Source organism: Oryzias latipes, chromosome 12 (genome assembly GCF_002234675.1).
Source record: "Oryzias latipes chromosome 12, ASM223467v1".
Classification (NCBI taxonomy): Eukaryota; Metazoa; Chordata; class Actinopteri; order Beloniformes; family Adrianichthyidae; genus Oryzias; species Oryzias latipes.
In genome coordinates this window covers 30348503-30373391 of record NC_019870.2, presented here as the reverse complement: position 1 = coordinate 30373391, position 24889 = coordinate 30348503, and the positions used below count along the sequence as shown (strand labels likewise).

The window sequence follows — 24889 nt, the reverse complement described above, 5'->3', positions numbered from 1 at the left end:
GTGAATGGATTTGACATCCATTCTAGTTTACTTGTTGGTTTGGACACAGATTTCATTAACTTGATGATCTGGAAGAAATCCAAGAATCTGGAAAACTGTTCAGTAGCAGGAATTTCTGTCTGGGAGTTTGGATGAAGAGGATCTGGATCCACTTTAGGACAGAGGATCTGGATCCACTTTAGGTCAGAGGATCTGGATCCACTTTAGGGCACAGGATCTGGATCCACTTTAGGACAGAGGATCTGGATCCACTTTAGGGCACAGGATCTGGATCCACTTTAGGGCACAGGATCTGGATCCACTTTAGGACAGAGGATCTGGATCCACTTTAGGGCACAGGATCTGGATCCACTTTAGGACAGAGGATCTGGAACCACTTTAGGACAGAGGATCGGATCGGATTGTTTAAAATGAACCGATATCGACTAGGAATCGGATCGGCAACCACAGATTGATATGAATGGAATCGTTGTTAAATGAATGGTTACTTTTCATCCTCTCCTTCCTCTCATGCAGTCCCAGGTGGCAGATGACATCCTAAAGACTTTAGAGTGACATTACAGCTGTGTTACTGCATACTGAAATGGCACCAGCACGAACATCTGAATACATTTTAACTGACTTAATCATTTAACCCTTGTGTTATCTTAGATGACCCCCACCCCCCCTTCCATTGGTGTGTTCTCCCTACCATGACAAAGGTGGATAAAGGTGGAAAGATTTCATGTAATCCATGGACACCAGTGAAGATCACAAATCATTGAAGAAAAAAGGTTCAGAGCACTGTCTAGTGGGTCTAGATGACCCACCTCCCAACGTTAAAGTGCCTAGGCTAGCACAAGGGTTACAGTTGCACATTTTTTTCACAGAAAACCTGTTTAAGCTCCAAAAGTCACATTATTCATAGAAACCTACACCAAAAAAAATGCTGGTAAAAATAAAATGTTCTGATGTTTTCTTCTTTGAGCTCTGGCCATAAACCCTAAAACAACAGATGTTTCATTAGTTGTATTTTTATGTTCCACCATCTGTAATTTGGTAAAAACATGGTGCTCTGTCACCTGATGCGTCTCCAGTCTCTTCCCGTCTCATTGTACCCTCTGCCTGCCTCCCACTCACCTTTTGTGGGATAAAACCAGCCTGCTGCTCACAGTAGAGCCTTTTATCTGCAGCGCCGCGCTTTGAACTTCCTGTTGTTTTGACGGCAAACTGCTCTTTTCAGCAGATATCCAACATGGTTGGATTTGATAGATGTTTGAGTTCAGTTTTTGGTGAGTGCAGTGTAGAGTTGTAACAAAATGGTCATTTAGAATGTGAAGATGTGTATTCCCTCATTACATCTACAACTGAAATGGAGGCCGTTTGTCTCAACGCTGTTGGAAAAGGTGGGTTAAACCGCAGGTTATGCTCAGATATTTTATGCTTGAAATAATGAGAGTGCAAATTAGAGGGCTGCATTGGGTCCCGCCGGGGCCCGCGGGACCCAATGCAAATCTCGTGGGATTGGGCGGTTTGAATTGTGCTGCGGGCGGCACAAAAAAACCCAGCAGGATCAGTTTTGCCATGAATATCTCATGAATATATATTAGCAGACTACGTTAGGCCGTGCGGCTGTTGGAGTCTTATGTACTGAAGCTCCGTGAAGGCACCAGGTAGAGACGCCCAATGGCCCCTGTCATCTAACCTGTTGTTGGGGGTGTGCAACGCCCCGCCTCTTAGTAAAATTGTGTTCTTTAAAGCCTGATACCGCGGCCGTGTGTGGGCGGAGCTACCAGCTAAAGTTATGGTCTGATCGCTGCATGGAGCGGTGTCTGTGTGCATCAATGCATGGTAGACACGGAGCCTGTGGAGAGATCAGGTTTATTCTTTTGAAGAGTTCTAGATGGTAATCATATTTCCATGTTTGAGTTCATGAGATCATCCCAGAATAAGTCTCTGCTTCAACTCCTGCAGTGAAAGCTGCGTCTGGGCCAAAGAGTGAACATTTCTGAGCAGCAGGATGGTTTCATGCAAAGAAAGAGAACCACAGATGTAATCTTTGCATTGAGGATGTTGATAGAGAAGCACAGAGATGGTCAGAAAGACACACTGTCTGTAGATCTGGAGAATGTTTATGTCCAGAGAGGAAGTGTGGTAACGTATGAGGAAGTCTGCAGTGACGGAGAAGGATGTCAGAGCAGGACATGCATGAGGGCTGTAAGACAGTGGTGGGGTGTGCTGTAGGGGGGACAGAGGAGTTCAACGTGGAGGTGGGATCACATCAGGGATCAGCTCTGAGCCACTTCCTGTTTGCAATGGTGATGGACAGACTGACAGATGAGGTTAGACAGGAACCACCATGGACTATGATGTTTGCAGATGATACTGTGATTTGTAGTGAGAGCAGAGAACAGGTGGAGGAGAAGCTAGAGAGGTGGAGGTTTGTCCTGGAAAGGAGAGGAATGAAGGTTAGCGGCAGTAAAACGGAGAACTTCAGAATGACTTTATGGATCCCACAGGTGGGAAATTTGTTCATTACCGTGGCAAATGACAGAATTGTAAACATAAGAGAAAATGGAATAAGAATAATATAAAAATGTAACATAAATGTAAACACATAAGGTGGAAAAATTCAAAAAGCTATTTACAGACAGTACAGTTAAAGACGTGCAAAAACGTGCAAAAGTCATCTGCTACACTGAAGTATTGTAGAGTTGAATTGTGTTCGGTAGGAAGGATTTCTGGTACCGGGCAGTTTTGGAGCGGAGCTGTCTGAGCCTCCTAGAGAAGCAGCTCTGCTGTTTGTCCAGAACAGGCTGGAGAGGAAGGTCTGGATTCCATAATGGATAAGATCTTGTTTAGTGACCTCCTCTCCATCACTCCTTCAAATGATTGCAGCCAATGACAGAACCCGCCTTCCTGATCAGCTGTTCAGTCTGTTGGTGTCACTGACTGCAACGCTGCCCCCCCCAGCAGACCACAGAGGAGAACAGGGTGCTGGCCCCCACAGACTGGTAGAAGATCTCCAGCATCCTGCTGCACACATTGAATGACCTCAGCTTCCTTAGGAAGTAGAGTCTGCTGCAGGCCTTCTTGGACACAGCAGTGCTGTGGCTCCTCCAGCTCAGTCTGCTGTCCATAGTCACACCCAGGTATTTGTACTCCTCCACCACCTCCACATCCCTGTCCAGGATGCAGAGAGGCTGCAGGACTGTCCCTTTCCTTCTGACGTCCATCACCATCTCCCTGGTTTTGTCCACAATGAGCAGCAGGTGATTCCCTCCAGCCCACTCCACCAATCCGTCCACCAGCCTCCTGTACTCTTCCTCCCGACCACCGCTTGTACACCCCACAACCACAGAGTCATCAGAGAGTTTCTGTGGCTGAGTGAGTTCGCTGCAGCAGATGGATGACAGCATCATCCACCCCCAGGCGCGGCCGGTAGACAAACTGCAGGGGGTCCAGAGAAGAGCTCACCACCGGTCTCACCTGAGCCAACACCAGCCTCTCCAGCACCTTCACCACATGAGAAGTGAGGGCAACTGGACGGAAATCCCTGGGGGGGGATGAAGATTACTTATTGGGAACAGGGACCAGGCAGGAGGTCTTCCAGAGGGGGGGCACCCTCTCCAGTTTAAGGCACACCTGTGCAATAATCATGCTGTCTAATCAGCATCTTGACATGGCACACCTGTGAGGTGGGATGGATTGTCTTGGCAAAGGAGAAGTGCTCACTATCACAGATTTAGACAGATTTGGGAACAATATTTCAGAGAACTGGTTATTTTGTGTGTGTGGAAAATGTTTCACATCTTTGAGTTCATACCATAAAAAATGGGAGCAATAACAAAAGTGTTGCGTTTATATTTTTGGTCAGTGTAGTTTGCAGTTAACACAAAACGTGATACACTATCTTTAGGGGGCACCGATCACAGCTCTTTTTTGGATATCATTTTAGCCTATATTCATTTTTTTCCAATTACCAGCACCGGACCACTGACCGCCCCGTTGCTGCTGCAAGCTTTTCTGTAGAACTCTGGTTTCAAATGCTGCATCCTCGCTGTGTGGGGGTTTTACAAATGTCAGAAAAGGTTTGTTGTAGTCAATATGTATGTGGCAAACTCTCCACAACTTATTTTAGTATTACATAAACTGCAAATTGCAATTCTTTCCTAAGTCTTTTATTGCAAAACGACTGCCAGACTGGCGACATCTCGGATTTAAGCTGGTGGTTCCTTCCTCTTGCAGAAACCTACAGGCAGGACTCAGTCTGCCTTCAGTAAAGACTGACCAATTTTCAGACCTTTGTGGAGGCTGATCAGGTTAAAGATGAGGAACGTAGGGGACAGTGCACCCCTAATTATCCCATTTTTAAAATGCAACCCACCAACAGCTTGAAGCCTTTTTGCATTTTAGATTTAAAATAACAAATCAAACCATCAGCAAGTTAAAAAAACGACAAACTGAAGAGTCCAGTCCTTGTTCCCTCAATAAAGACTGAAAAATAGAGCTTCATGTTTAAAAAAACCCCAAACTTCTACAGGTTCTACTAGTGTGGTGGAAAGATGGAAGGATAACTTTGAAGAACTGATGAATGAGGAACATGTCAGAGATCACAGAGGAGAAGAGGAGGATGTTATGGAGGAGCAAGAAGCAAAGATTAATAGGGATGAAGAGGAAATAAGTGGGTTTGAGTTCATCCAGGCGGACGCAGCGCTGCACAGATCGCCTGGTGTTTGGAGGTACTTTTTTGCCCCACTGTCACATGTCAATCCAAAACAATGCATTGTGGGAAACGGCGTCCCAACAGTTCTTGTTGTTGAAAGTGAGGCTGAGCAGAAACAGCTGGCGCTCAATGAAGGAAAGCTGAGTATTTTGTAACTTTCTCAGAAAATGGATCACAGATGAGAACTAAATGAGATTTTGGTCATAAAATCAACATCACTCACTTTACCGTTAGAAATTCTGTTACTTGAAACATTTCATTCTGTTATGTTTTTACTGATAATCAACAAAAGGAAGTCATAAAGCATCACAAATCAGCTGTGATTGTGTGTTTTATTGTTGCCTCTAAAGGTTCACTTCAGTTTCTAGGTTATGTATTTCTCAGGGACAGTGGTCACTGAAAGCATCAGCAGAATCAGCCCGCCTGCCGTTTGTCATGTTTTCCTCGGACACATTTCTACCTTAAAAGCTGAAAACAATTGAAAATATCAAAAGGAAAATTTACACTATTGATAAAACGTCCATACATTTGAAAACATGATGGGGGAGGGGCGTATTAAAATTCAATGGAATGTTCTAAATGTTTTCAAATAAAAACTCAAACATTCCTTCATTTTCAATCCAAATGTTTTCGTCCAGATTCCACGTCATTCCTTCCTCCTCTAAGGTGGAACAGTCCACGCATCTGCTCCTGGTCCGGTCCAATCCAATCTTAGAACCCTTTGTGGCCCATGAGCCCAAACGTTTGCCCCCCCAGACTAGCCTCACAGCTCCCAAACATTTGCCCCCCCCCCCGCCCGGACTAGCCTCAGATCTCCCAGTCTAACGGCATCAGGTTCAGCCCGCAGTCATCAGCTGGGCTTAGTGACGTGTCATTAGTGCAGAGCAGCAGCTATGAAGCGTGGCTCTAAATCTGTGTTTGGACGACACATTAGTGATGCAATGACAGCTGATTCCAGAGGGCAGAGCTGGAATGTTCAGGTACGACGCAGCTTTGTTTCTGTAACTCTGTTCCTGCCAGATACTAAAGCTCATTTATGAGGAACGACCAGAACTCCAACATCAGTGAAACACGCCTCCAATGGAACTTTTTGTACGTTTTCATGTTTCCATAACTGGTGGTCGTGTGACGAGCTTTGCCCAAGAACAGGCTTGTTGTCGGTCCTGGATGCGCGACTCGTGTGGAATGTGACCACAGCTGCTGTTTTGAGACGGGACAAACGCCAGACGGGAAATGAGTGTTGAATCCGGAACCCGTCTGATCTGCAGAATCCCTTCTGGGTTCATGTTCAGCTGCTATCATCAAAGCCGTCCGTGTCTTTCAGCCCTCTTCCCTGTTTCTGCTCCCTTTAGGATGGCCACTCTGCTGAGCAAGTTCAGGATAGACTTCTCGGACATCAACGTGCTGGGGGACATAAACACCAAGCCCAAGAAAGAACAGTAAGTCTGTCAAACACGCATGATCTTCAAGTCCCAGCTCATCAGGTTAACCTTTGTGGAGGAATCCAGAGGAGAAGGAGCCATTTGCTCTGGTTTCCTGGAGCGGTGAGCTGCAGTCTCTTGGAAACAATTGGCTAATTGAACCCTGCAATCCAGCCTTTGTTCAAGTGTCGAGTAAGGAGGCACTGGTTCCCATTTTTAGAGTCTGAGAGCATGAATTGGAACCCACAATTTCTGGGTCTTGGAGCGCCTACCACTCATGTTTCAGCGTTTGTGAGGTTCTGGTTCAGCCTCTGAACTCCAGGTTTACAATGAAAAACAGCGGATTTACGGGGAAAACGGCTGTTGGAGGTGAAAACGTGTCAGATTCTTTCAAGAGAGTGAGCTAGTCTGCACCATCCATCTGTCAGCCATCCATCCATCTATAATCCATTCATCCTTCTATCCAAGATGTAAACGTCTGTGTGGACGGGTGTGGATGGATGTGGACAGATGTGGATGGGTATGGATGGGTATGGATGGGTGTGGACGGATGTGGATGGGTGTGGACGGGTATGGATGGGTGTGGACAGATGTGGATGGGTGTGGACAGGTGTGGACGGGTGTGGATGGGTGTGGACAGATGTGGACGGGTGTGGACAGATGTGGATGGGTGTGGACGGGTGTGGATGGGTGTGGACAGATGTGGATGGGTGTGGACAGATGTGGATGGGTGTGGACAGATGTGGATGGATGTGGACGGGTGTGGACAGATGTGGACGGGTGTGGACAGATGTGGATGGGTGTGGACAGATGTGGATGGGTGTGGACAGATGTGGACGGGTGTGGACAGATGTGGACGGGTGTGGACAGATGTGGACGGGTGTGGACAGATGTGGACGGGTGTGGACAGATGTGGACGGGTGTGGACAGATGTGGACGGGTGTGGACGAGTGTGGACGGGTGCGGACGGATGTGGATGGGTGCGGACAGACGTGGACGGATGTGGATGAGTGTGGATGGGTGCGGACAGATGTGGATGGGTGTGGACGAGTGTGGATGGGTGCGGACAGATGTGGATGGGTGTGGACGGATGTGGATGGGTGTGGACGAGTGTGGATGGGTGCGGACAGATGTGGATGGGTGCGGACGGATGTGGATGGGTGCGGACGGATGTGGATGGGTGTGGACGGATGTGGATGGGTGTGGACGGATGTGGATGGGTGCGGACAGATGTGGATGGGTGTGGACGGGTGTGGACGGGTGTGGACGGGTGTGGACGGATGTGGACGGGTGCGGACGGATGTGGACGGGTGCGGACGGATGTGGACGGGTGTGGACGGGTGTGGACGGGTGTGGACGGATGTGGACGGGTGCGGACGGATGTGGACGGGTGCGGACGGATGTGGATGGGTGCGGACGGATGTGGATGGGTGCGGACGGATGTGGATGGGTGTGGACAGGTGTGGATGGGTGTGGACAGATGTGGATGGGTGTGGACGGGTATGGATGGGTGTGGACGGGTATGGATGGGTGTGGACAGGTATGGATGGGTGTGGACAGGTATGGATGGGTGTGGACAGGTGTGAAAGGGAGTGGACAGGTGTGGATGGGTGTGGACAGGTGTGGATGGGTGTGGACGGGTGTGGATGGGTGTGGACGGGTGTGAATGGGTGTGGACAGATGTGGATGGGTGTGGACGGATGTGGATGGGTGTGGACGGATGTGGATGGGTGTGGACAGATGTGGATGGGTGTGGACAGATGTGGACGGGTGTGGACGGGTGTGGACAGATGTGGATGGGTGTGGACAGGTATGGATGGGTGTGGACAGGTATGGATGGGTGTGGACAGGTGTGAAAGGGAGTGGACAGGTGTGGACGGGTGTGGACGGGTGTGGACGGGTGTGGACGGGTGTGGACGGGTGTGGACGGGTGTGAATGGGTGTGGACAGATGTGGACGGGTGTGGACGGATGTGGACGGGTGTGGACAGATGTGGACGGATGTGGACGGGTGCGGACAGATGCGGATGGGTGTGGACAGATGTGGACAGATGCGTCACCGTTTGTTTTGCTGGGACCAATGTGGCGTGGAGCTCAGGTTCTCCAACATGTTGGCTTCCATATAGCATGTTGTAGCTGTCCATTCTCCTCAGTCAAGCAGGAGAAATGTGATGTTTATTGTGTCACACTGCCCCCTATTGGATGAGAGGACTCATTGCAGCTGCAATGGAATGGCTTTCAGGCCAGACGCTCTTCAGGTAAGATGAGGATGAGGTTTATTGGCGGTGTTGGAGGAGGTGTGTGGTGAGGAGGCGACCAAAGAAGACACGAGACACGGGCAGAATCTGAATATTTCCCCGTGATTTCTCTCTGTAGGGGCATCTGGAGGGGTGGGGTATTCAAAAATAGTTTTATGAAGCTCTAACCTTTGAAAAATGGGGGGGCGTTCTGGGTTTACATTTAAATGTAACTGACCTTTTAAAGCTGTAAAACCGAAGCTGTGTATTTTCTGAGTGCTGGCAGCTCCATACTAACCTGGGTGACCAGTGACTATTGATGACATCATCGAGTGGGAGTGATGTCTGAATTAGACACTATTGGACTACATGTGGGGGTAGAGAGAAGCCATAGGGGCAGATTTCCGATTCTGCCTTAGAGTAGATCAGAAGTGGAGATCATCCGCATAGAAAACCAGCCGTCAACTAGCTGGACATCGGTCCACTTCCTGGTTTGACACATTTGCAGTAAACGCAGCATGTTGGCGAGTATGAGCCGGAGATGTTGGTGTCTGATGGCGTCTGTGATGGACTGACCCTTCCCTCCTGCAGTGTGGCTGCCTTTGAGGAGATGATTGAGCCGTACCGGCTGAAGGAGGACAACATGGACCTGGAGGCGGCGGAGAGGCTGAAGAACAGCGAGCCGTGGAGGATCACCGACAACGAGTTGGAGCTGTACCGCGCCAAGGTACGTACAGGACGTCTGTTCCACTGAAGAGGAGGTGCTCTGGGGGATTTTAAATCATTAGCCCCCCCCCCCCATCCTGTTGGTCTGAACACCCTCCAATGGTGCGGATGAATTTCCTTCCAGCGGGAGGGATGGAAGCAGGATGGAAGGACTGACCTGCTAAAGCGGCTGCAGCTTTTATGAGCAGCATGAAGGTTTTTAACCAGCCCCCCACCCCCATTATAAGTCAAGCTTAGGATTGAAAACATTGCAGGAAACCCCCATCAGTCGTGTGTAGTGAGTGGACTCGGTCACATTAGCCGCGTTTCCACGGGCAAAAGTAATCGGAATGAACGCCTGATCGGAAAGAAAAGGCGCCATTCGGAATAGTCTGCCCCGGTCAGACTCGTTCGGATCAGAATTTCTTTCCGATGGAGATAGGTGGGTCATACCGATCGTTGATCCGATGGTGGAGCATGTAAACGGTCATTCCGATCGTGTGTCAATACTGCTCTGGTTTACGTCACGCATAGACGGTGTTTCGCTGACAGAAAGCTTTGGAGCGCATACGGAACCGACCAGCTGCTCTGTGGACGCCCCGCTGTCGCCCCGCTGGCTCTCCCCTCTCTTACACCCCTCACAGGGGGATGCGGGGCAGGAGCGCTTCGTGCCCCCGACGCTCACTCGCTCCACTGGCACCCGAGTGAGCAGAGGAGCTGGATTAATAATTTTGTGTCTGAGGGGAGGGAGGCGTTTTGTTGTTTTGTTATGCCAGCCGTCCCGCCGCTCTGGGTTGGCGGCTGCAGGACTCAGGAGGAACCGCCAGCTCACTGCGGCAGCGGTTTGTTTAGAACGGGACCTATTTCCTCATCCGGGTGATTTTACACGACTGCGCTGCCCAAATGATTCATTCCGAATGAGCGTGTGAGCCATGGGAACGTTTGTTTAATCGGAAAAAGGTTTTCTGATCCCATGTGCACGGGTGAATTTTAACCCGACCATTGATCCCATCAAGATATTCTGCCCGTGTAACCGCGGCTACTGATGGGTTAGGTTTTACCGGAGGTGACACACACGGCTGTGACGCTGATGCAAACTCGACCTTTCATCCTGTTTGTCTTTCAGACCAACCGCCAGATCCGACTCAACGAGCTGCTGAAGGAGCATTCCAGCACGGCCAACCTCATCGTCATGTAAGCGTCCCGCCCGCTGGCGTCTCTGTTCAGGAACCGGCAAACGAGCTTCAGGTCATTCAGAGCGGTTCAGTCCCACATCAGAGCGTAACAGCAGATCTACACTGCATCCAGACGTGCTGCAGAGTAAAAAGCAGCCGTCGGTCTAAAACTGTTACTGACTTCCCTGAAGCTCTTATTGAATGCTAGTTGAAGGCCCAGACATGGTCAGTAACGTCCGTTTGGTTCTGGTTTGTCCCATTCACTGATCAATAATGCTGCTGTGTGCCTCAGGCGGACGCTCTGACCGCTCTGTCCCCCGTTGGCTCTAACCCCACCTCCGTCTCTTGCAGAAGCCTGCCTTTGGCCAGGAAGGGGGCGGTGTCCAGCGCCCTCTACATGGCCTGGCTGGAGGTGCTGTCCAAAGACCTGCCGCCTGTCCTCCTCGTGCGCGGCAACCACCAGAGCGTCCTGACCTTCTACTCCTAGATCCTGATGGACCCCGTGTTCTTCTGTGCCCTGGATTCAGACCCCCGTACCCCATGATTCCAGCCTCATCCCAACACAAACACTGCTGTTCATGTGCGTCCACAGACGGGAACGTCAGGGTGGAGCTGTCCCCGCCGTTATTTATTCTGAGAAGTTCCCTCTTTCCTCCCACTTCTGCTTTTGGGTTTGTGTGTTTGAACGGACGTGTCTTACAGTCGGGGGTGCACACGCGTGTCACATGCGTGTGCTGCCGTAGAACGGTTGTCCTGTTTGTTCCAGCAATAATCACCGTTGTTTTCTGCACCTGCTGGGAGGGAAACTTGTTGAAGGCTTTGCAGCCCCCTCTGAAGCCTTATGGAAGTGCCTTCCAGTCTGACCCATGACCTTTTGTTTCTACCATGACTCGACTTTTTCTACTGCTGGGGGAGAGTTGTGCGTTTTTATTGGTTTGTTTTGGTTCCTTTTTATTTGGTTGGGTTTGCTAGCAGAGTGTGGTGATTAGAAAAGTGTCCAGTTGAGTGCAAAAGCTCTTGCTGTTCTTTGGCCTTTGACCCTGAGGGGGCGTGGCTTTGCTTTGGGTTCTCCGGGGTGGTCTTCCGGTCGCTGTGTGGTCTTAGAGATCCTACAAGTTTGTCAGGTGGAGATGTTTTTCCACAGGAGCTGCTAGTTTTTCTTTGCATGAGTTCTTCCTCTGTCCTCCCGCCTCGTCCTTCCCTCCACCCACTTCCACCCCGCCTTAAGGACAGAGCGGCGTTTGCTCGCCGCTCTTCTGAAGCCATACCGGCTGGGCAGTTTGGTGAGAACATCCGTCATGGAGTTTCAGCACTAAATATGCATTCGAACGCGTCCTGGGAGTTTTCAGTTTCCGAGCGAAGCGCGGGCCTCCAGGTGCTCCACAGCGTGCTCTTCAGTACACACTACATACATGACGGACCGTCATCTCACCACGTCTGAACTGTCGGCCAAGCAAGGATGGACGTCTATGCACACCAGCTCACTCACTGATGTCCCGGTCCTTTGGGTTCAACCTTTCATCGGCGGCAGGACTCCACAGAAAGCCTTAAAGAAAGAACTTCACCTCCAGAACTGAGTCCAAAAAGGTTCTGTTCTAGTCTCACTGGACACAAAGATGGAAATGAGTCCAGTTGTTACCCAGCTTCCAGTACAACGCTGATGCTTCATGGGAAATCCCTGTAAATGAATGTAACTGATAGATGCATGTGTGGATCTGGTCCTCCAGCTGCTGCCTACACTCACTAAACACGCCGCTTTCATCAGGCCGCAGAGGCTCAGGTTCTGCTGTCTTGAGGTCCGGTTGTGTGAACTTCAGTCAGACGTGAATACAGCCGTCTCATGGATCCTAACCCGTTTTCTGGCGTCCTCCGCTTGGAGCAGACGTTAAAATGTTGACTCTGTGAAAACTGCTTCTGCTGAGAAAACCATCAGAGGAACCTGACATGAACCAGAGGACTGTGATTGGTCGACGGCCATCGTTCAGTTCTCCTTTGATCAGATAAACGTTTCAGACTCTAAAAGTCCAGATTCGGGGGGGGGCTTTGGGCTGGCAGGACAGGAACTGGGACCCCAGAGCGTCGGTACATCGGCATGTTTTCTCCAAAAATCTAGTCGTTCTCTCTCCAAGTCGGCCTTGAGCTGGCTTTCCCCCTTTGCAGGTCACATGCAAACTTCACCGTGGAGACGGCGTTTGAAGATCTCACAGACCTCACCTCCAAGCAGGCACCGCCCCTGAAGTTGGCCTGATGAAAGCTCGTGGGCGTGGCTCAGAATGTCCCATTCGTGGTTAAACTGAGGCAGAGGAAACGTCCTTAGGCTAGACGCCGTTTCCTCTGACAGTAGAGCACAAGATGACTTTTCTTTTCTCGTCTGTTCGCCAACACTGCCACGCCTCACTGCGACTAAAGCCCCGCCTCCAGATCTCTGCTTGGCCCAGAGCGCCGCTTTCAGGCGCCTCTGGTTACGCTCGTAAAGGACTGTGTACATATAAAGGCACACATATATGCATCAGTTTGACCTGGAGCTTTGCACCCGTTAAAGAAAGCTGAACTCTTCGTCATTTTTGGAGGTTTTCTGTGTCGCCCATCCCAGCGCGGCTGCAGACCGCTGCGTCATGTGACCTCTGGAGATCTCTTCTTCTTTTTGCCAAAGTTCAATTTCCTCTTGATTTCAGGATGAGGATGTTTAGAGAAACTACACGAGCTGCTTCTGGAGTGTCTTTTCTTTGCCATAAATAGCAATGAAGCTGTAAATAAACTCCATGTAAGGGAGACCAATCATTGAAATACAAAGAAACTATATTTTAGCTCTTTTTCTCCTCTGATTTTGGTTCATTTGCATGTTCTCTTTTGTTCAAGCAGATCTTTTTTTCTTCTATTCAAAGCTTTCGATGCGTTTGGGGGGGGGGAGTCCTGAAGCTGGCTGCTTCTGCTGGACTTGTGGTTGGGATCCATCCGGCTGGCTGCAGCATCGTCTTTTTATATGCTGTTTTAACGGACACCAATGCTTTTCTAACACCTATTACTAGTACTTTGTAATCTTTATCAAAATGAATAAATCCAATGAAATCAGAAATGTTGCTTCTGTTTTTATTGTTGGCTCTGAATGAAAATGACGACATGAATGTTTCATCCTGTAGAAGAATTTTAAACATCGAATAATGAAAGTTAGGATTTGCCTTACATTTATTTAACCCTTGTTCTATCCTAGGCACTTTAACATTGGGAGTTGGGTCATCTAGACCCACTAGACAGAGCTCTGAACCTTTTTTCTTCAATGATTTGTGATCTTCACTGGTGTCCATGGATTACATGAAATCTTTCCACCTTTATCCACCTTTGTCATGGAAGGGAGAACACCTCAATGGAAGGGGGGGGGTCATCTGGACCCCATAGGATAGCACATGGGTTAGAGAAAAGCAGGATATAGATTCATTGAACTAAGGTGGAGACTCTGAACTGCTGATCGTTTCTCTTTGAGTTGTCCTGTTACTGATTATTGGAAACCAAACATCCATGCCACCCCCCCCCCCCCCAGCAGGGTGTATTTTCATAATTTTCTACAAAAAGCCAAAAGTCCGTTGAAGAGGAATGGCTCAGAAGTTCTGCAAATAGTAACTAATTTAAGTCATTACTGTTGCAGAATAAAACCTGTTGGAGAACGGCAGAACTGGGAAGAGCTGCCAAGGACGGTTTCTGGGTTTCTGGGTCACCGTCATGAAGGAACTGAAGACCGCAGTCATCAGTCATGCTGCCAATCCAACATATGAGAGATTCCTGTTTACATTCACTTTACCACCTGGATGCTAGAACGTTCTGATTGAAAGCGTTTCCCATCAGGACGACGTCACCACGAAGCCACTGAGGCTCCGGCTGAACCACCAGCGGCTCCGTTAGCGGATCTGAAGCATTCCCCGTTTTCCAGGAAAAGGTTTGCAGGAGGACATGCAGAACCCCAGCAGGGTCCAGTCTAGCCTGCAGTTTTCATGAGCCGGTCCAGACGACCAAAACACTGCATCCGTGAAAGGGCGCCGCTGACGGCTGTGGCGAGCCCTCCAGGAAGGGGGCCAAACGCCAAGGCGTGCTAAAGCCAACCACACAACCGTTACTAACCAGAGACACAAAGCTGTGTGGTTTGGTCATTTCAGGAAAAACGGTTAGTAAATGTGGTTTTCAGTTGGTGTATTTGTGTAAACAAGGCAGATGAAGTATCAAAAAACAATATATTTATTCAGTACAAACAAATACAAACTGGTAGAATGTCCCCGAAATATCCAAGAGGTTCAAATCTAAACATTTGGGATAAAATGTCAGAAACTATTAACATGATGAAGTGCAAAGTGAAACGTTTGTTCCCTCATCCGTCTGGGGCTCCTCAGAGGTTGTCCACGCCGCGGATCCTCCTGGCCAGCTGAATGTCGCGTGGAAACAGCGTCACTCTTTTGGCGTGGATGGCACACAGGTTGGCATCAGAAAAAAGCAGGACGAGGAAGGCCTCTGCAGCCTGAAAGACAGACGGGATGGTTAACGTCTGCAGAGTCTCAGCCAGACGGAGTCACTGCAGTCCAGACATCAACTGCTGCTCCTCACAGCATCAGTTCTACTTTACGCAGAACGATTATCAATAGTGAGTTTAAACATGGCAGACGTTCTGGAGATAAAGTCAGACTGATGATTTGGAGATGTCCAGAGGAGAGACTGAAGGATGCTGAGTCTAGAGGAAGACCAGAGAGGAGGATTCTGGATGCAGAGAAGGAAGACGTGAAGGTAGCTGCTGGTAGAGGATGATGAAGACAGACGGAGGAAGCTGATTGGCTGTGGAGACCCTGAATATGTGTCCATACTTAGGTCATCATCACACAACAGTTAGCGTCTGCCTTCACTGCTAAGGACCAGACCTCTGACCTCTGACCTCACATGCATTAGTGAAAGGAAACAGCCCCCTTCAAACCTGAAGGCTCTGACCTCCTGCCATCGCCAAAGTTCTGCCATGGGTGAACTGAACTGTGGAGGAGTCCAGTCTGTGGTTCTGGTTTGGTACTGGTTAGCACCAGAAGCTAACACTTAAAGAGACGTCTAAGCTGCGCGGTTATCAGGCCAGAAATAAAGACATGCTAACCTCCTGCAGCGCCATCAGAGCGTAAACCTGCCATCGTAGATCATCTCGGGAAAACTGGACGCAAATCTCACGAACCTGAAGCAAAGAAAAAAAGCTTTGATGTTCCAAAAGCAAAAACTAAACATTTAAATTTCAGTCGTGTTTCATCCTCACTGATGGGATTCAGCCAGATTTCACCATTTATGCCCCCATTCATTCTTTCCTTAGTATGGATCAACAGCCCCCAAGAGCCCCTCCCAAACACGGCCAGTGGCGTTTCTACCAGAGACTTCCATTTTGGTCTCTTCTGACCACATGACCTTCTCCCAGTCCGGTCTCTGGAGAACTTTAGACCGGCCTGGACCTGGGCTGTTACCATAGTAACCTGCGTTCCTGTGGTCCCAGCTCTGTTCAGTTCACGGACCAGTTCCCCCGTGTAGTTCTGGGCCGTTTCCTCATGGTTTTCACGGCCATCTGAACCCAGCAGGTGAGACCTGGCGTGAGTCCCAGGTGGAGGGAGATCGTCGGTGATCTTGTGTTTCTTCCATTTTCTAATCATTTCTGCAACTCTTGATCTCTTCTGCTGCCGTTCATCTCAGTCTAGTTCAGGTCTACAGCCTTGTCCCTGGTGTCTTTTGACAGCTCTTTGGTCTGTTTAAGGGTGTGGACAGGTGTCTTTATACAGGTAACCAGTTCAAACAGGTGACATCAATACAGGTAACCAGTGGAGGACAAAGGAGCTTCTAACAGAAGAAACAGATCTGTGAAGGAACTGAATTGCTCAAATTGAAAATATATATGTAATCAATAAGGATGTAATGATCAATCAATAAATCCATTGATCCAACCAAATCCATCTGTCTGAGGCAAGTTATTAATCTAATCGATATCCATCACTATAAAACCATTTCTAAATGATATAAATCTATAATTGATCTTGGAAAACAACATCTGGATTGAGGTACAGCAGGTTTATGTGACTATAAGGTAAAACCGACCAATCACAGCAACAACACACATGTGATGTCATCAATGTCCATCATTCCAGTCCAAAGTGTGGACAGACTGTGAATAAAGTCATGTGACCATCCAGTGTCTAGAATGTTTTAAGAATGTTCCCTTTGGATTCTCTGGATGTGGAAAAACAACAGTGGTGAACTTTAGGAAACTAACATGTGAATGGATTTGACATTCATTCTAGTTTACTTGTTGGTTTGGACACAGATTTCATTTAACTTGATGATCTGGAAGAAATCCAAGAATCTGGAAAACTGTTCAGTAGCAGGACTTTCTGTCTGGAAGTTTGGATCAAGAGGATCTGGATCCACTTTAGGACAGAGGATCTGGATCCACTTTAGGGCAGATGATCTGGATCCACTTTAGGACAGAGGATCTGGATCCACTTTAGGGCAGAGGATCTGGATCCACTTTAGGGCACAGGATCTGGATCCACTTTAGGGCACAGGATCTGGATCCACTTTAGGGCACAGGATCTGGATCCACTTTAGGGCACAGGATCTGGATCCACTTTAGGGCACAGGATCTGGATCCACTTTAGGGCACAGGATCTGGATCCACTTTAGGGCAGAGGATCTGGATCCACTTTAGGGCACAGGATCTGGATCCACTTTAGGGCACAGGATCTGGATCCACTTTAGGGCACAGGATCTGGATCCACTTTAGGGCACAGGATCTGGATCCACTTTAGGGCACAGGATCTGGATCCACTTTAGGGCACAGGATCTGGATCCACTTTAGGGCACAGGATCTGGATCCACTTTAGGGCACAGGATCTGGATCCACTTTAGGGCACAGGATCTGGATCCACTTTAGGGCACAGGATCTGGATCCACTTTAGGGCACAGGATCTGGATCCACTTTAGGGCACAGGATCTGGATCCACTTTAGGGCACAGGATCTGGATCCACTTTAGGGCACAGGATCTGGATCCACTTTAGGGCAGAGGATCTGGATCCACTTTAGGGCACAGGATCTGGATCCACTTTAGGACAGAGGATCTGGATCCACTTTAGGGCACAGGATCTGGATCCACTTTAGGACAGAGGATCTGGATCCACTTTAGGGCACAGGATCTGGATCCACTTTAGGACAGAGGATCTGGATCCACTTTAGGACAGAGGATCTGGATCCACTTTAGGACAGAGGATCTGGATCCACTTTAGGACAGAGGATCTGGATCCACTTTAGGGCAGATGATCTGGATCCACTTTAGGGCAGAGGATCTGGATCCACTTTAGGGCACAGGATCTGGATCCACTTTAGGGCACAGGATCTGGATCCACTTTAGGGCACAGGATCTGGATCCACTTTAGGGCAGAGGATCTGGATCCACTTTAGGGCAGAGGATCTGGATCCACTTTAGGACAGAGGATCTGGATCCACTTTAGGGCAGAGGATCTGGATCCACTTTAGGGCAGAGGATCTGGATCCACTTTAGGGCACAGGATCTGGATCCACTTTAGGGCACAGGATCTGGATCCACTTTAGGGCACAGGATCTGGATCCACTTTAGGGCACAGGATCTGGATCCACTTTAGGGCACAGGATCTGGATCCACTTTAGGGCACAGGATCTGGATCCACTTTAGGGCAGATGATCTGGATCCACTTTAGGGCACAGGATCTGGATCCACTTTAGGGCACAGGATCTGGATCCACTTTAGGGCAGAGGATCTGGATCCACTTTAGGGCACAGGATCTGGATCCACTTTAGGGGAGATGATCTGGATCCACTTTAGGGCACAGGATCTGGATCCACTTTAGGGCACAGGATCTGGATCCACTTTAGGGCACAGGATCTGGATCCACTTTAGGGCACAGGATCTGGATCCACTTTAGGACAGAGGATCAGATCCAATCGGATTGTTCTAAAGGAACTGACATTACGATGAATCAGATCATCCTTAAAATGAATCTTTACAGAATCAAACTCTGCAACTTCCTGGATTTTGTTTCTGTTCTGTTTCTCACAGATCTACGGTGAACATCATGGACATCTGGTCTTATTTAGGGGGGCAACTTGAAGAGACGGACAGATACTTTCCTGACCCACTGTGGGGGGAGGAACCGGGTTAAAGAGGAGTTTTCAGGCCGTTGTTTCTGCATCACAACGGCTGAGAGAATCTCAAGCTAGAGTGCTTTGAATAGCAGCGAACGAGTTCGCCTTTCTGGGAGCCAAAAACTCTGCAGCCCCCCCCCCAGCGGTAGTAATTAACTCACCTGTTCAGCGTTCTATTTAAGTCCAGGTGTGCAGCCGTTCATTCTCTTTCTTACCGCAGTGCTGCATTCGTCGCCCCACCCTCCTCCCCGGCTTCCACCTGTGGGCTCCGTTCGGGGTTTCTTACCCTAAAGTTTATGGAAATTATTTCATGGAATTGTACGGAGCCTTATGCCAATCAAAGTTTGTTAATGCCAACTAAGAGCTAAATTAAGTATGTGAAATAAATGTATTCTACTGCAAGAGTTTTTGTCTGACTGAAACTCTATTCTTGATCATTATTCATCATTTAGTTCTCCATGCCTCTGTTTGGTGCAGTGCGATTCATGTATTGTCCCTCTTTTCCTCTTTCCCCTCCTGGGGAGTGGGAGTGCTTCCAGACTCCAGTTGGCTCATCCGTGCTCCAGTTCCTGACCATCTACCTCGTCTCTGCTCCTGCTCCTACACCTGGCTGTGGTTCCTGTCTCCGGCTCGACTCGCGCCTTTGACTGTCCCCACAACCACGGCTGGATGAAGCTCGTCTGCTGGACTTTTATATATGTAGTTGTAGATTTAGATAAGTTAATTCTTCTCTAAGATTTCTGGTAAATCGCCTGTCCGTCCTGGGGGAGGATCCCTCCTTCATGTGGGCACCCCTGAGGTTTCTTTGTTTTTTCCGGAATCCGGTTTTTTTGGGAGTTTTTCCTTACCGCGAAGGGGGGTCTAAGGGCAGGGATGCCAGTATAGCTTAGTCAGTTTGTTAGTTCATTTTAGTATTTTTCTATTGAACTCTTTGTATTCGTGATCCTTTTGAGTTCATGTTTTACTTCGAAGCCCATCGAGACGACTGTTGTTGTGATTTTGGGCTATACAAATAAAATTGAATTGAATTGAATAAAAAACCAAATAGTTCTGCATTTCCACACCAGTTTAATCTCACGGTGAAGCTTTTCAAAAACACTGAAGGCATAAAGTCCTGCTAAGCCCAAAGTCTTGTCTGACAAACAGACCAGAGAAGTGACCCCCCCCCACTCACCAGTCGGGAGAAAGGTCGCTTGCTGATCAGAAGGTCGGTGCTCTTCTGGTACTTGCGGATCTCCATTAGAGCCCGGGTTCCGACTCTGAACCTCCTCTTCTTCTTGGGGGGTGAAGGAGGCGTCTCTGCACAGACAGACATTTGGTGAGACACTCATTCAGGTCACGCCGCCTCAGACGGAAACGGCTTTGGTTCAGCGTTTGGGTTTTTTCCTGAAGCCCTGCAGCTTATGGAGACAGAAGAACACCCCTGTCAGCGGTCCGGGAGCCAGAGTGGTACAGTCCACTAACCATCGCCGCTCAGACCTTCTGGTTACGGCTCCAATGATGGTTCTGCCCAGTGCAGCCCCCATCCTGCCCCCACCACAGAGAGAACGACCGCCTGCCACAGAAACGTGTCTGTGGTCGTCAGTCGCTCACCTTTAAACCCCACCCCCACCCCACAGTTCCCCCTTAAAAGCATGGTCCTTCCCCCGTGATGGGGCCCAGGTCAGCGTGTCATTTCTCCATGTGGACCTAACGGTGGTGGAGGCTCCCCCCTGAGGTTGCAGGTTCAAACCCCAGTTGGGTCAAACCATCCATGAATGTTGGGTGAAGCCAGGCTCACCCAGAACAGGTCACCAGGCTGTTGGCGCCGACCCGGGGCGCCAACAGCCTGGTGACCCGGATCAGACTAAAACCTGTAAAGATGGACCACCGTGGTTTGATGCTCGGCCTTGGTTTGGTGTCAACTCAGACTCTGGGCTGGAATCCGGATCAGAACTGTACGGCTGGATAGCTCCCATAGTGCTCGCTGTTTTTGTTGCAGCGCTAATGCTAGCTCGGGCCTGTAAGCTAGCAGGAGAGAGCGTAAACAAGGGGTCAAATCCGTCCCGCCCGTTAGTCAGAGGTGAATTTTTAGTGAAGACCTGCCGCTCTGCAGAAACTACAGCGGGGCATTTGGAGGATCCACAAGAGGGTTCTGATCAGCTCAGATGGAACCAGAGTAGAACTTTTGGTCAGAACTCGACTCGTCCTGTTTGGAGGAGAAATGATGCAGAGATGCAGTCAAAGAACTCCTCATTTAGTCTCTATAGTTGAGGTGGACCTGTGATGAACAGGCCTGCCATCTTTGTGGGTGGGAGAACGTGGACAGTTGGGGGCTGAAAACGCCGTCATCAGAACTGACAGCTGAACGCTTTGGAGCAGAAACGTGGAAACTAGAAGCCAAGCAGCCGTGATATTTACTTGCAGCTGCACGCCGTCTCTTTGATGGCGAGGCTTTTGAGGAGGGGGACTGAGCGGATGGGGGGCGACGGCGCGGCGCTCGGCCTTTCCGGCGGCTATGGAACGCACTGGGATCCATGGTTTCCTGTCCAGCCGTGTGTCACTGTGGGAAAAGAAGAAGAGACGTTCAGAAGACCAGTACTCTGATTACAGTCTGACAGAGGACCAGTACTCTGATTACAGTCTGACAGAGGACCAGTACTCTGATTACAGTCTGACAGAGGACCAGTACTCTGATTACAGTCTGACAGAGGACCAGTACTCTGATTACAGTCTGACAGAGGACCAGTACTCTGATTACAGTCTGACAGAGGACCAGTACTCTGATTACAGTCTGACAGAGGACCAGTACTCTGATTACAGTCTGACAGAGGACCAGTACTCTGATTACAGTCTGACAGAGGACCAGTACTCTGATTACAGTCTGACAGAGGACCAGTACTCTGATTACAGTCTGACAGAGGACCAGTACTCTGATTACAGTCTGACAGAGGAGCAGTACTCTGATTACAGTCTGACAGAGGACCAGTACTCTGATTACAGTCTGACAGAGGACCAGTACTCTGATTACAGTCTGACAGAGGACCAGTACTCTGATTACAGTCTGACATAGGAGCAGTACTCTGATTACAGTCTGACAGAGGACCAGTACTCTGATTACAGTCTGACAGAGGACCAGTACTCTGATTACAGTCTGACAGAGGACCAGTACTCTGATTACAGTCTGATAGAGGAGCAGTACTCTGATTACAGTCTGACAGAGGACCAGTACTCTGATTACAGTCTGACAGAGGACCAGTACTCTGTTTACAGTCTGATAGAGGAGCAGTACTCTGATTACAGACTGACAGAGGAGCAGTACTCTGATTACAGTCTGACAGAGGAGCAGTACTCTGATTACAGTCTGACAGAGGAGCAGTACTCTGATTACAGTCTGACAGAGGAGCAGTACTCTGATTACAGTCTGACAGAGGACCAGTACTCTGATTACAGTCTGATAGAGGAGCAGTACTCTGATTACAGACTGACAGAGGAGCAGTACTCTGATTACAGTCTGACAGAGGACCAGTACTCTGTTTACAGTCTGATAGAGGAGCAGTACTCTGATTACAGACTGACAGAGGAGCAGTACTCTGATTACAGTCTGACAGAGGACCAGTACTCTGTTTACAGTCTGATAGAGGAGCAGTACTCTGATTACAGACTGACAGAGGAGCAGTACTCTGATTACAGTCTGACAGAGGAGCAGTACTCTGATTACAGTCTGACAGAGGACCAGTACTCTGTTTACAGTCTGATAGAGGAGCAGTACTCTGATTACAGACTGACAGAGGAGCAGTACTCTGATTACAGTCTGACAGAGGAGCAGTACTCTGATTACAGTCTGACAGAGGACCAGTACTCTGTTTACAGTCTGATAGAGGAGCAGTACTCTGATTACAGTCTGACAGAGGAGCAGTACTCTGTTTACAGTCTGATAGAGGAGCAGTACTCTGATTACAGACTGACAGAGGAGCAGTACTCTGATTACAGTCTGACAGAGGACCAGTACTCTGTTTACAGTCTGATAGAGGAGCAGTACTCTGATTACAGTCTGACAGAGGAGCAGTACTCTGATTACAGTCTGACAGAGGAGCAGTACTCTGATTACAGTCTGACAGAGGACCAGTACTCTGATTACAGTCTGACAGAGGACCAGTACTCTGATTACAGTCTGACAGAGGACCAGTACTCTGTTTACAGTCTGATAGAGGAGCAGTACTCTGATTACAGACTGACAGAGGAGCAGTACTCTGATTACAGTCTGACAGAGGAGCAGTACTCTGATTACAGTCTGACAGAGGAGCAGTACTCTGATTACAGTCTGACAGAGGAGCAGTACTCTGATTACAGTCTGACAGAGGAGCAGTACTCTGATTACAGTCTGACAGAGGACCAGTACTCTGATTACAGTCTGACAGAGGACCAGTACTCTGTTTACAGTCTGATAGAGGAGCAGTACTCTGATTACAGACTGACAGAGGAGCAGTACTCTGATTACAGTCTGACAGAGGACCAGTACTCTGTTTACAGTCTGATAGAGGAGCAGTACTCTGATTACAGACTGACAGAGGAGCAGTACTCTGATTACAGTCTGACAGAGGACCAGTACTCTGTTTACAGTCTGATAGAGGAGCAGTACTCTGATTACAGACTGACAGAGGAGCAGTACTCTGATTACAGTCTGACAGAGGAGCAGTACTCTGATTACAGTCTGACAGAGGAGCAGTACTCTGATTACAGTCTGACAGAGGAGCAGTACTCTGATTACAGTCTGACAGAGGACCAGTACTCTGATTACAGTCTGAAAGAGAACCAGTACTCTGATTACAGTCTGAAAGAGAACCAGTACTCTGATTACAGTCTGACAGAGGACCAGTACTCTGTTTACAGTCTGATAGAGGACCAGTACTCTGTTTACAGTCTGATAGAGGAGCAGTACTCTGATTACAGACTGACAGAGGAGCAGTACTCTGATTACAGTCTGACAGAGGACCAGTACTCTGTTTACAGTCTGATAGAGGAGCAGTACTCTGATTACAGACTGACAGAGGAGCAGTACTCTGATTACAGTCTGACAGAGGACCAGTACTCTGTTTACAGTCTGATAGAGGAGCAGTACTCTGATTACAGACTGACAGAGGAGCAGTACTCTGATTACAGTCTGACAGAGGACCAGTACTCTGTTTACAGTCTGATAGAGGAGCAGTACTCTGATTACAGACTGACAGAGGAGCAGTACTCTGATTACAGTCTGACAGAGGACCAGTACTCTGTTTACAGTCTGATAGAGGAGCAGTACTCTGATTACAGACTGACAGAGGAGCAGTACTCTGATTACAGTCTGACAGAGGAGCAGTACTCTGTTTACAGTCTGACGGCACAGTTACATTCAAAAGCAAACATCTTAGTTTCTAGAAGGTGTAAAGCTCTGCTCTGGTCTCAGACGGCGACGGCCAGCGAACAAAGGCGGCTGGATGGTTCAGTGGGCTGCATGTGGGACATGGGAAACCAGGGTTCGATTCCCAGGGCGTGGGATGGGCTGCATCCACGGTGGGTCCTTAAACAAGACCCTTTACGCTACTCCCCACCAAGTGGGGTCCGCCTGGGTTTGCCCCCAGCTTGGGTAAAATGCTGGGTTGTGTCAGTGCCAACCACCTGTGTGGATCGGTGGAAGCTGATTGGCTGTGGCGACCCCTCGCTGAAAGGTGAACATGTCAGTCCAGACGTCAGTCCCAGCTGATGGACGGACGGGTGTTCAAAGGTTTCAGAGGAAATCCTTCAAACTAAATTCAGATGTTTCAGGTTTTTATGTCACATTGTGGCCCCAGAGGCCCCCAGAGGCCCCCCGAGTCTGAGAACCGCTGCTTTCAGCCCTAAACCGAGGAAAATGGAAACGATCTCCTGATCTCCGAGCCTAGAACCGACAGAGGACAAACAGCGCCCCCTACTGGTCTGAAGCTCAGCTAAATTCCTGCTGCCGCGAGACCTTTGAGCAGGGCAGGTTCTGCAGGACCTGGCGGTGAGGGTCCGCTGATGACGCGCCATTACCGGACTAACGGAAGCGGTTCTAACGCGGGGCTAAAGACCGGGCACGCGCTTTTCCAGCGGGACAAACCGGCGAGCGCGTGACAGACGACGACGCGCGTCCTTCACTGACCGTCTGTCTTCAACAGAACCAGCAGAACCAGCAGAACCTACCCGAGTCTTCCTCCCGACGAGATCACAACATCCGACTCCGTTTCAGCCTGAAACTCTTCTTCTGTGGTTTATTGGCGGTTCTGGCACGAGCCTGAAATTCAAACGTGGAGTTTAACTTTATCAACCAATCAGCATGAAGCAGGGGCGGGGCATACCTTCCCGCCCCAAACACATGACTCAATCAGTTTACAGTTCAGAGATAAGCAGGAAAAACAGAAGAAGAAACGTTCAGGAAGTTATTTAAAATAAATGAAATCTTTGATGAAACTGCAGGAGGAAAAAGTTAAACTG

General features: G+C 49.0%; 2 protein-coding genes across 3 annotated transcripts in view; one reads left to right on the top strand and one right to left on the bottom strand.

Moving 5' to 3' along the window:
• Positions 1-13318, top strand: part of slc12a2 (solute carrier family 12 member 2) — a 66904-nt gene extending 53586 nt beyond the window's left edge. The window contains exons 24-27 of one of the 2 annotated variants that reach the window (XM_023961198.1): positions 6058-6144; positions 8954-9089; positions 10194-10261; positions 10594-13318. In XM_023961198.1, coding sequence (XP_023816966.1) covers positions 6058-6144; positions 8954-9089; positions 10194-10261; positions 10594-10729 — 427 coding nt within the window. In that variant the 3' untranslated portion in view covers positions 10730-13318. The remainder of the gene's footprint in view (positions 1-6057; positions 6145-8953; positions 9090-10193; positions 10262-10593) is intronic. The other variant, XM_023961199.1, reaches the window with a different exon arrangement.
• A 1130-nt stretch (positions 13319-14448) lies between these two features.
• Positions 14449-24854, bottom strand: LOC110014793 (histone H3.3). The gene is made up of 5 exons (XM_023960501.1): positions 24599-24854; positions 20819-20960; positions 19593-19717; positions 15362-15436; positions 14449-14746 (listed from the first exon to the last, which is right to left on the bottom strand). Exons 2-5 carry the CDS (start codon positions 20934-20936, stop codon positions 14618-14620), a joined length of 447 nt encoding a protein of 148 aa, XP_023816269.1. The 5' UTR covers positions 20937-20960; positions 24599-24854; the 3' UTR covers positions 14449-14617.
• Between the last annotated feature and the right edge of the window lie 35 nt (positions 24855-24889).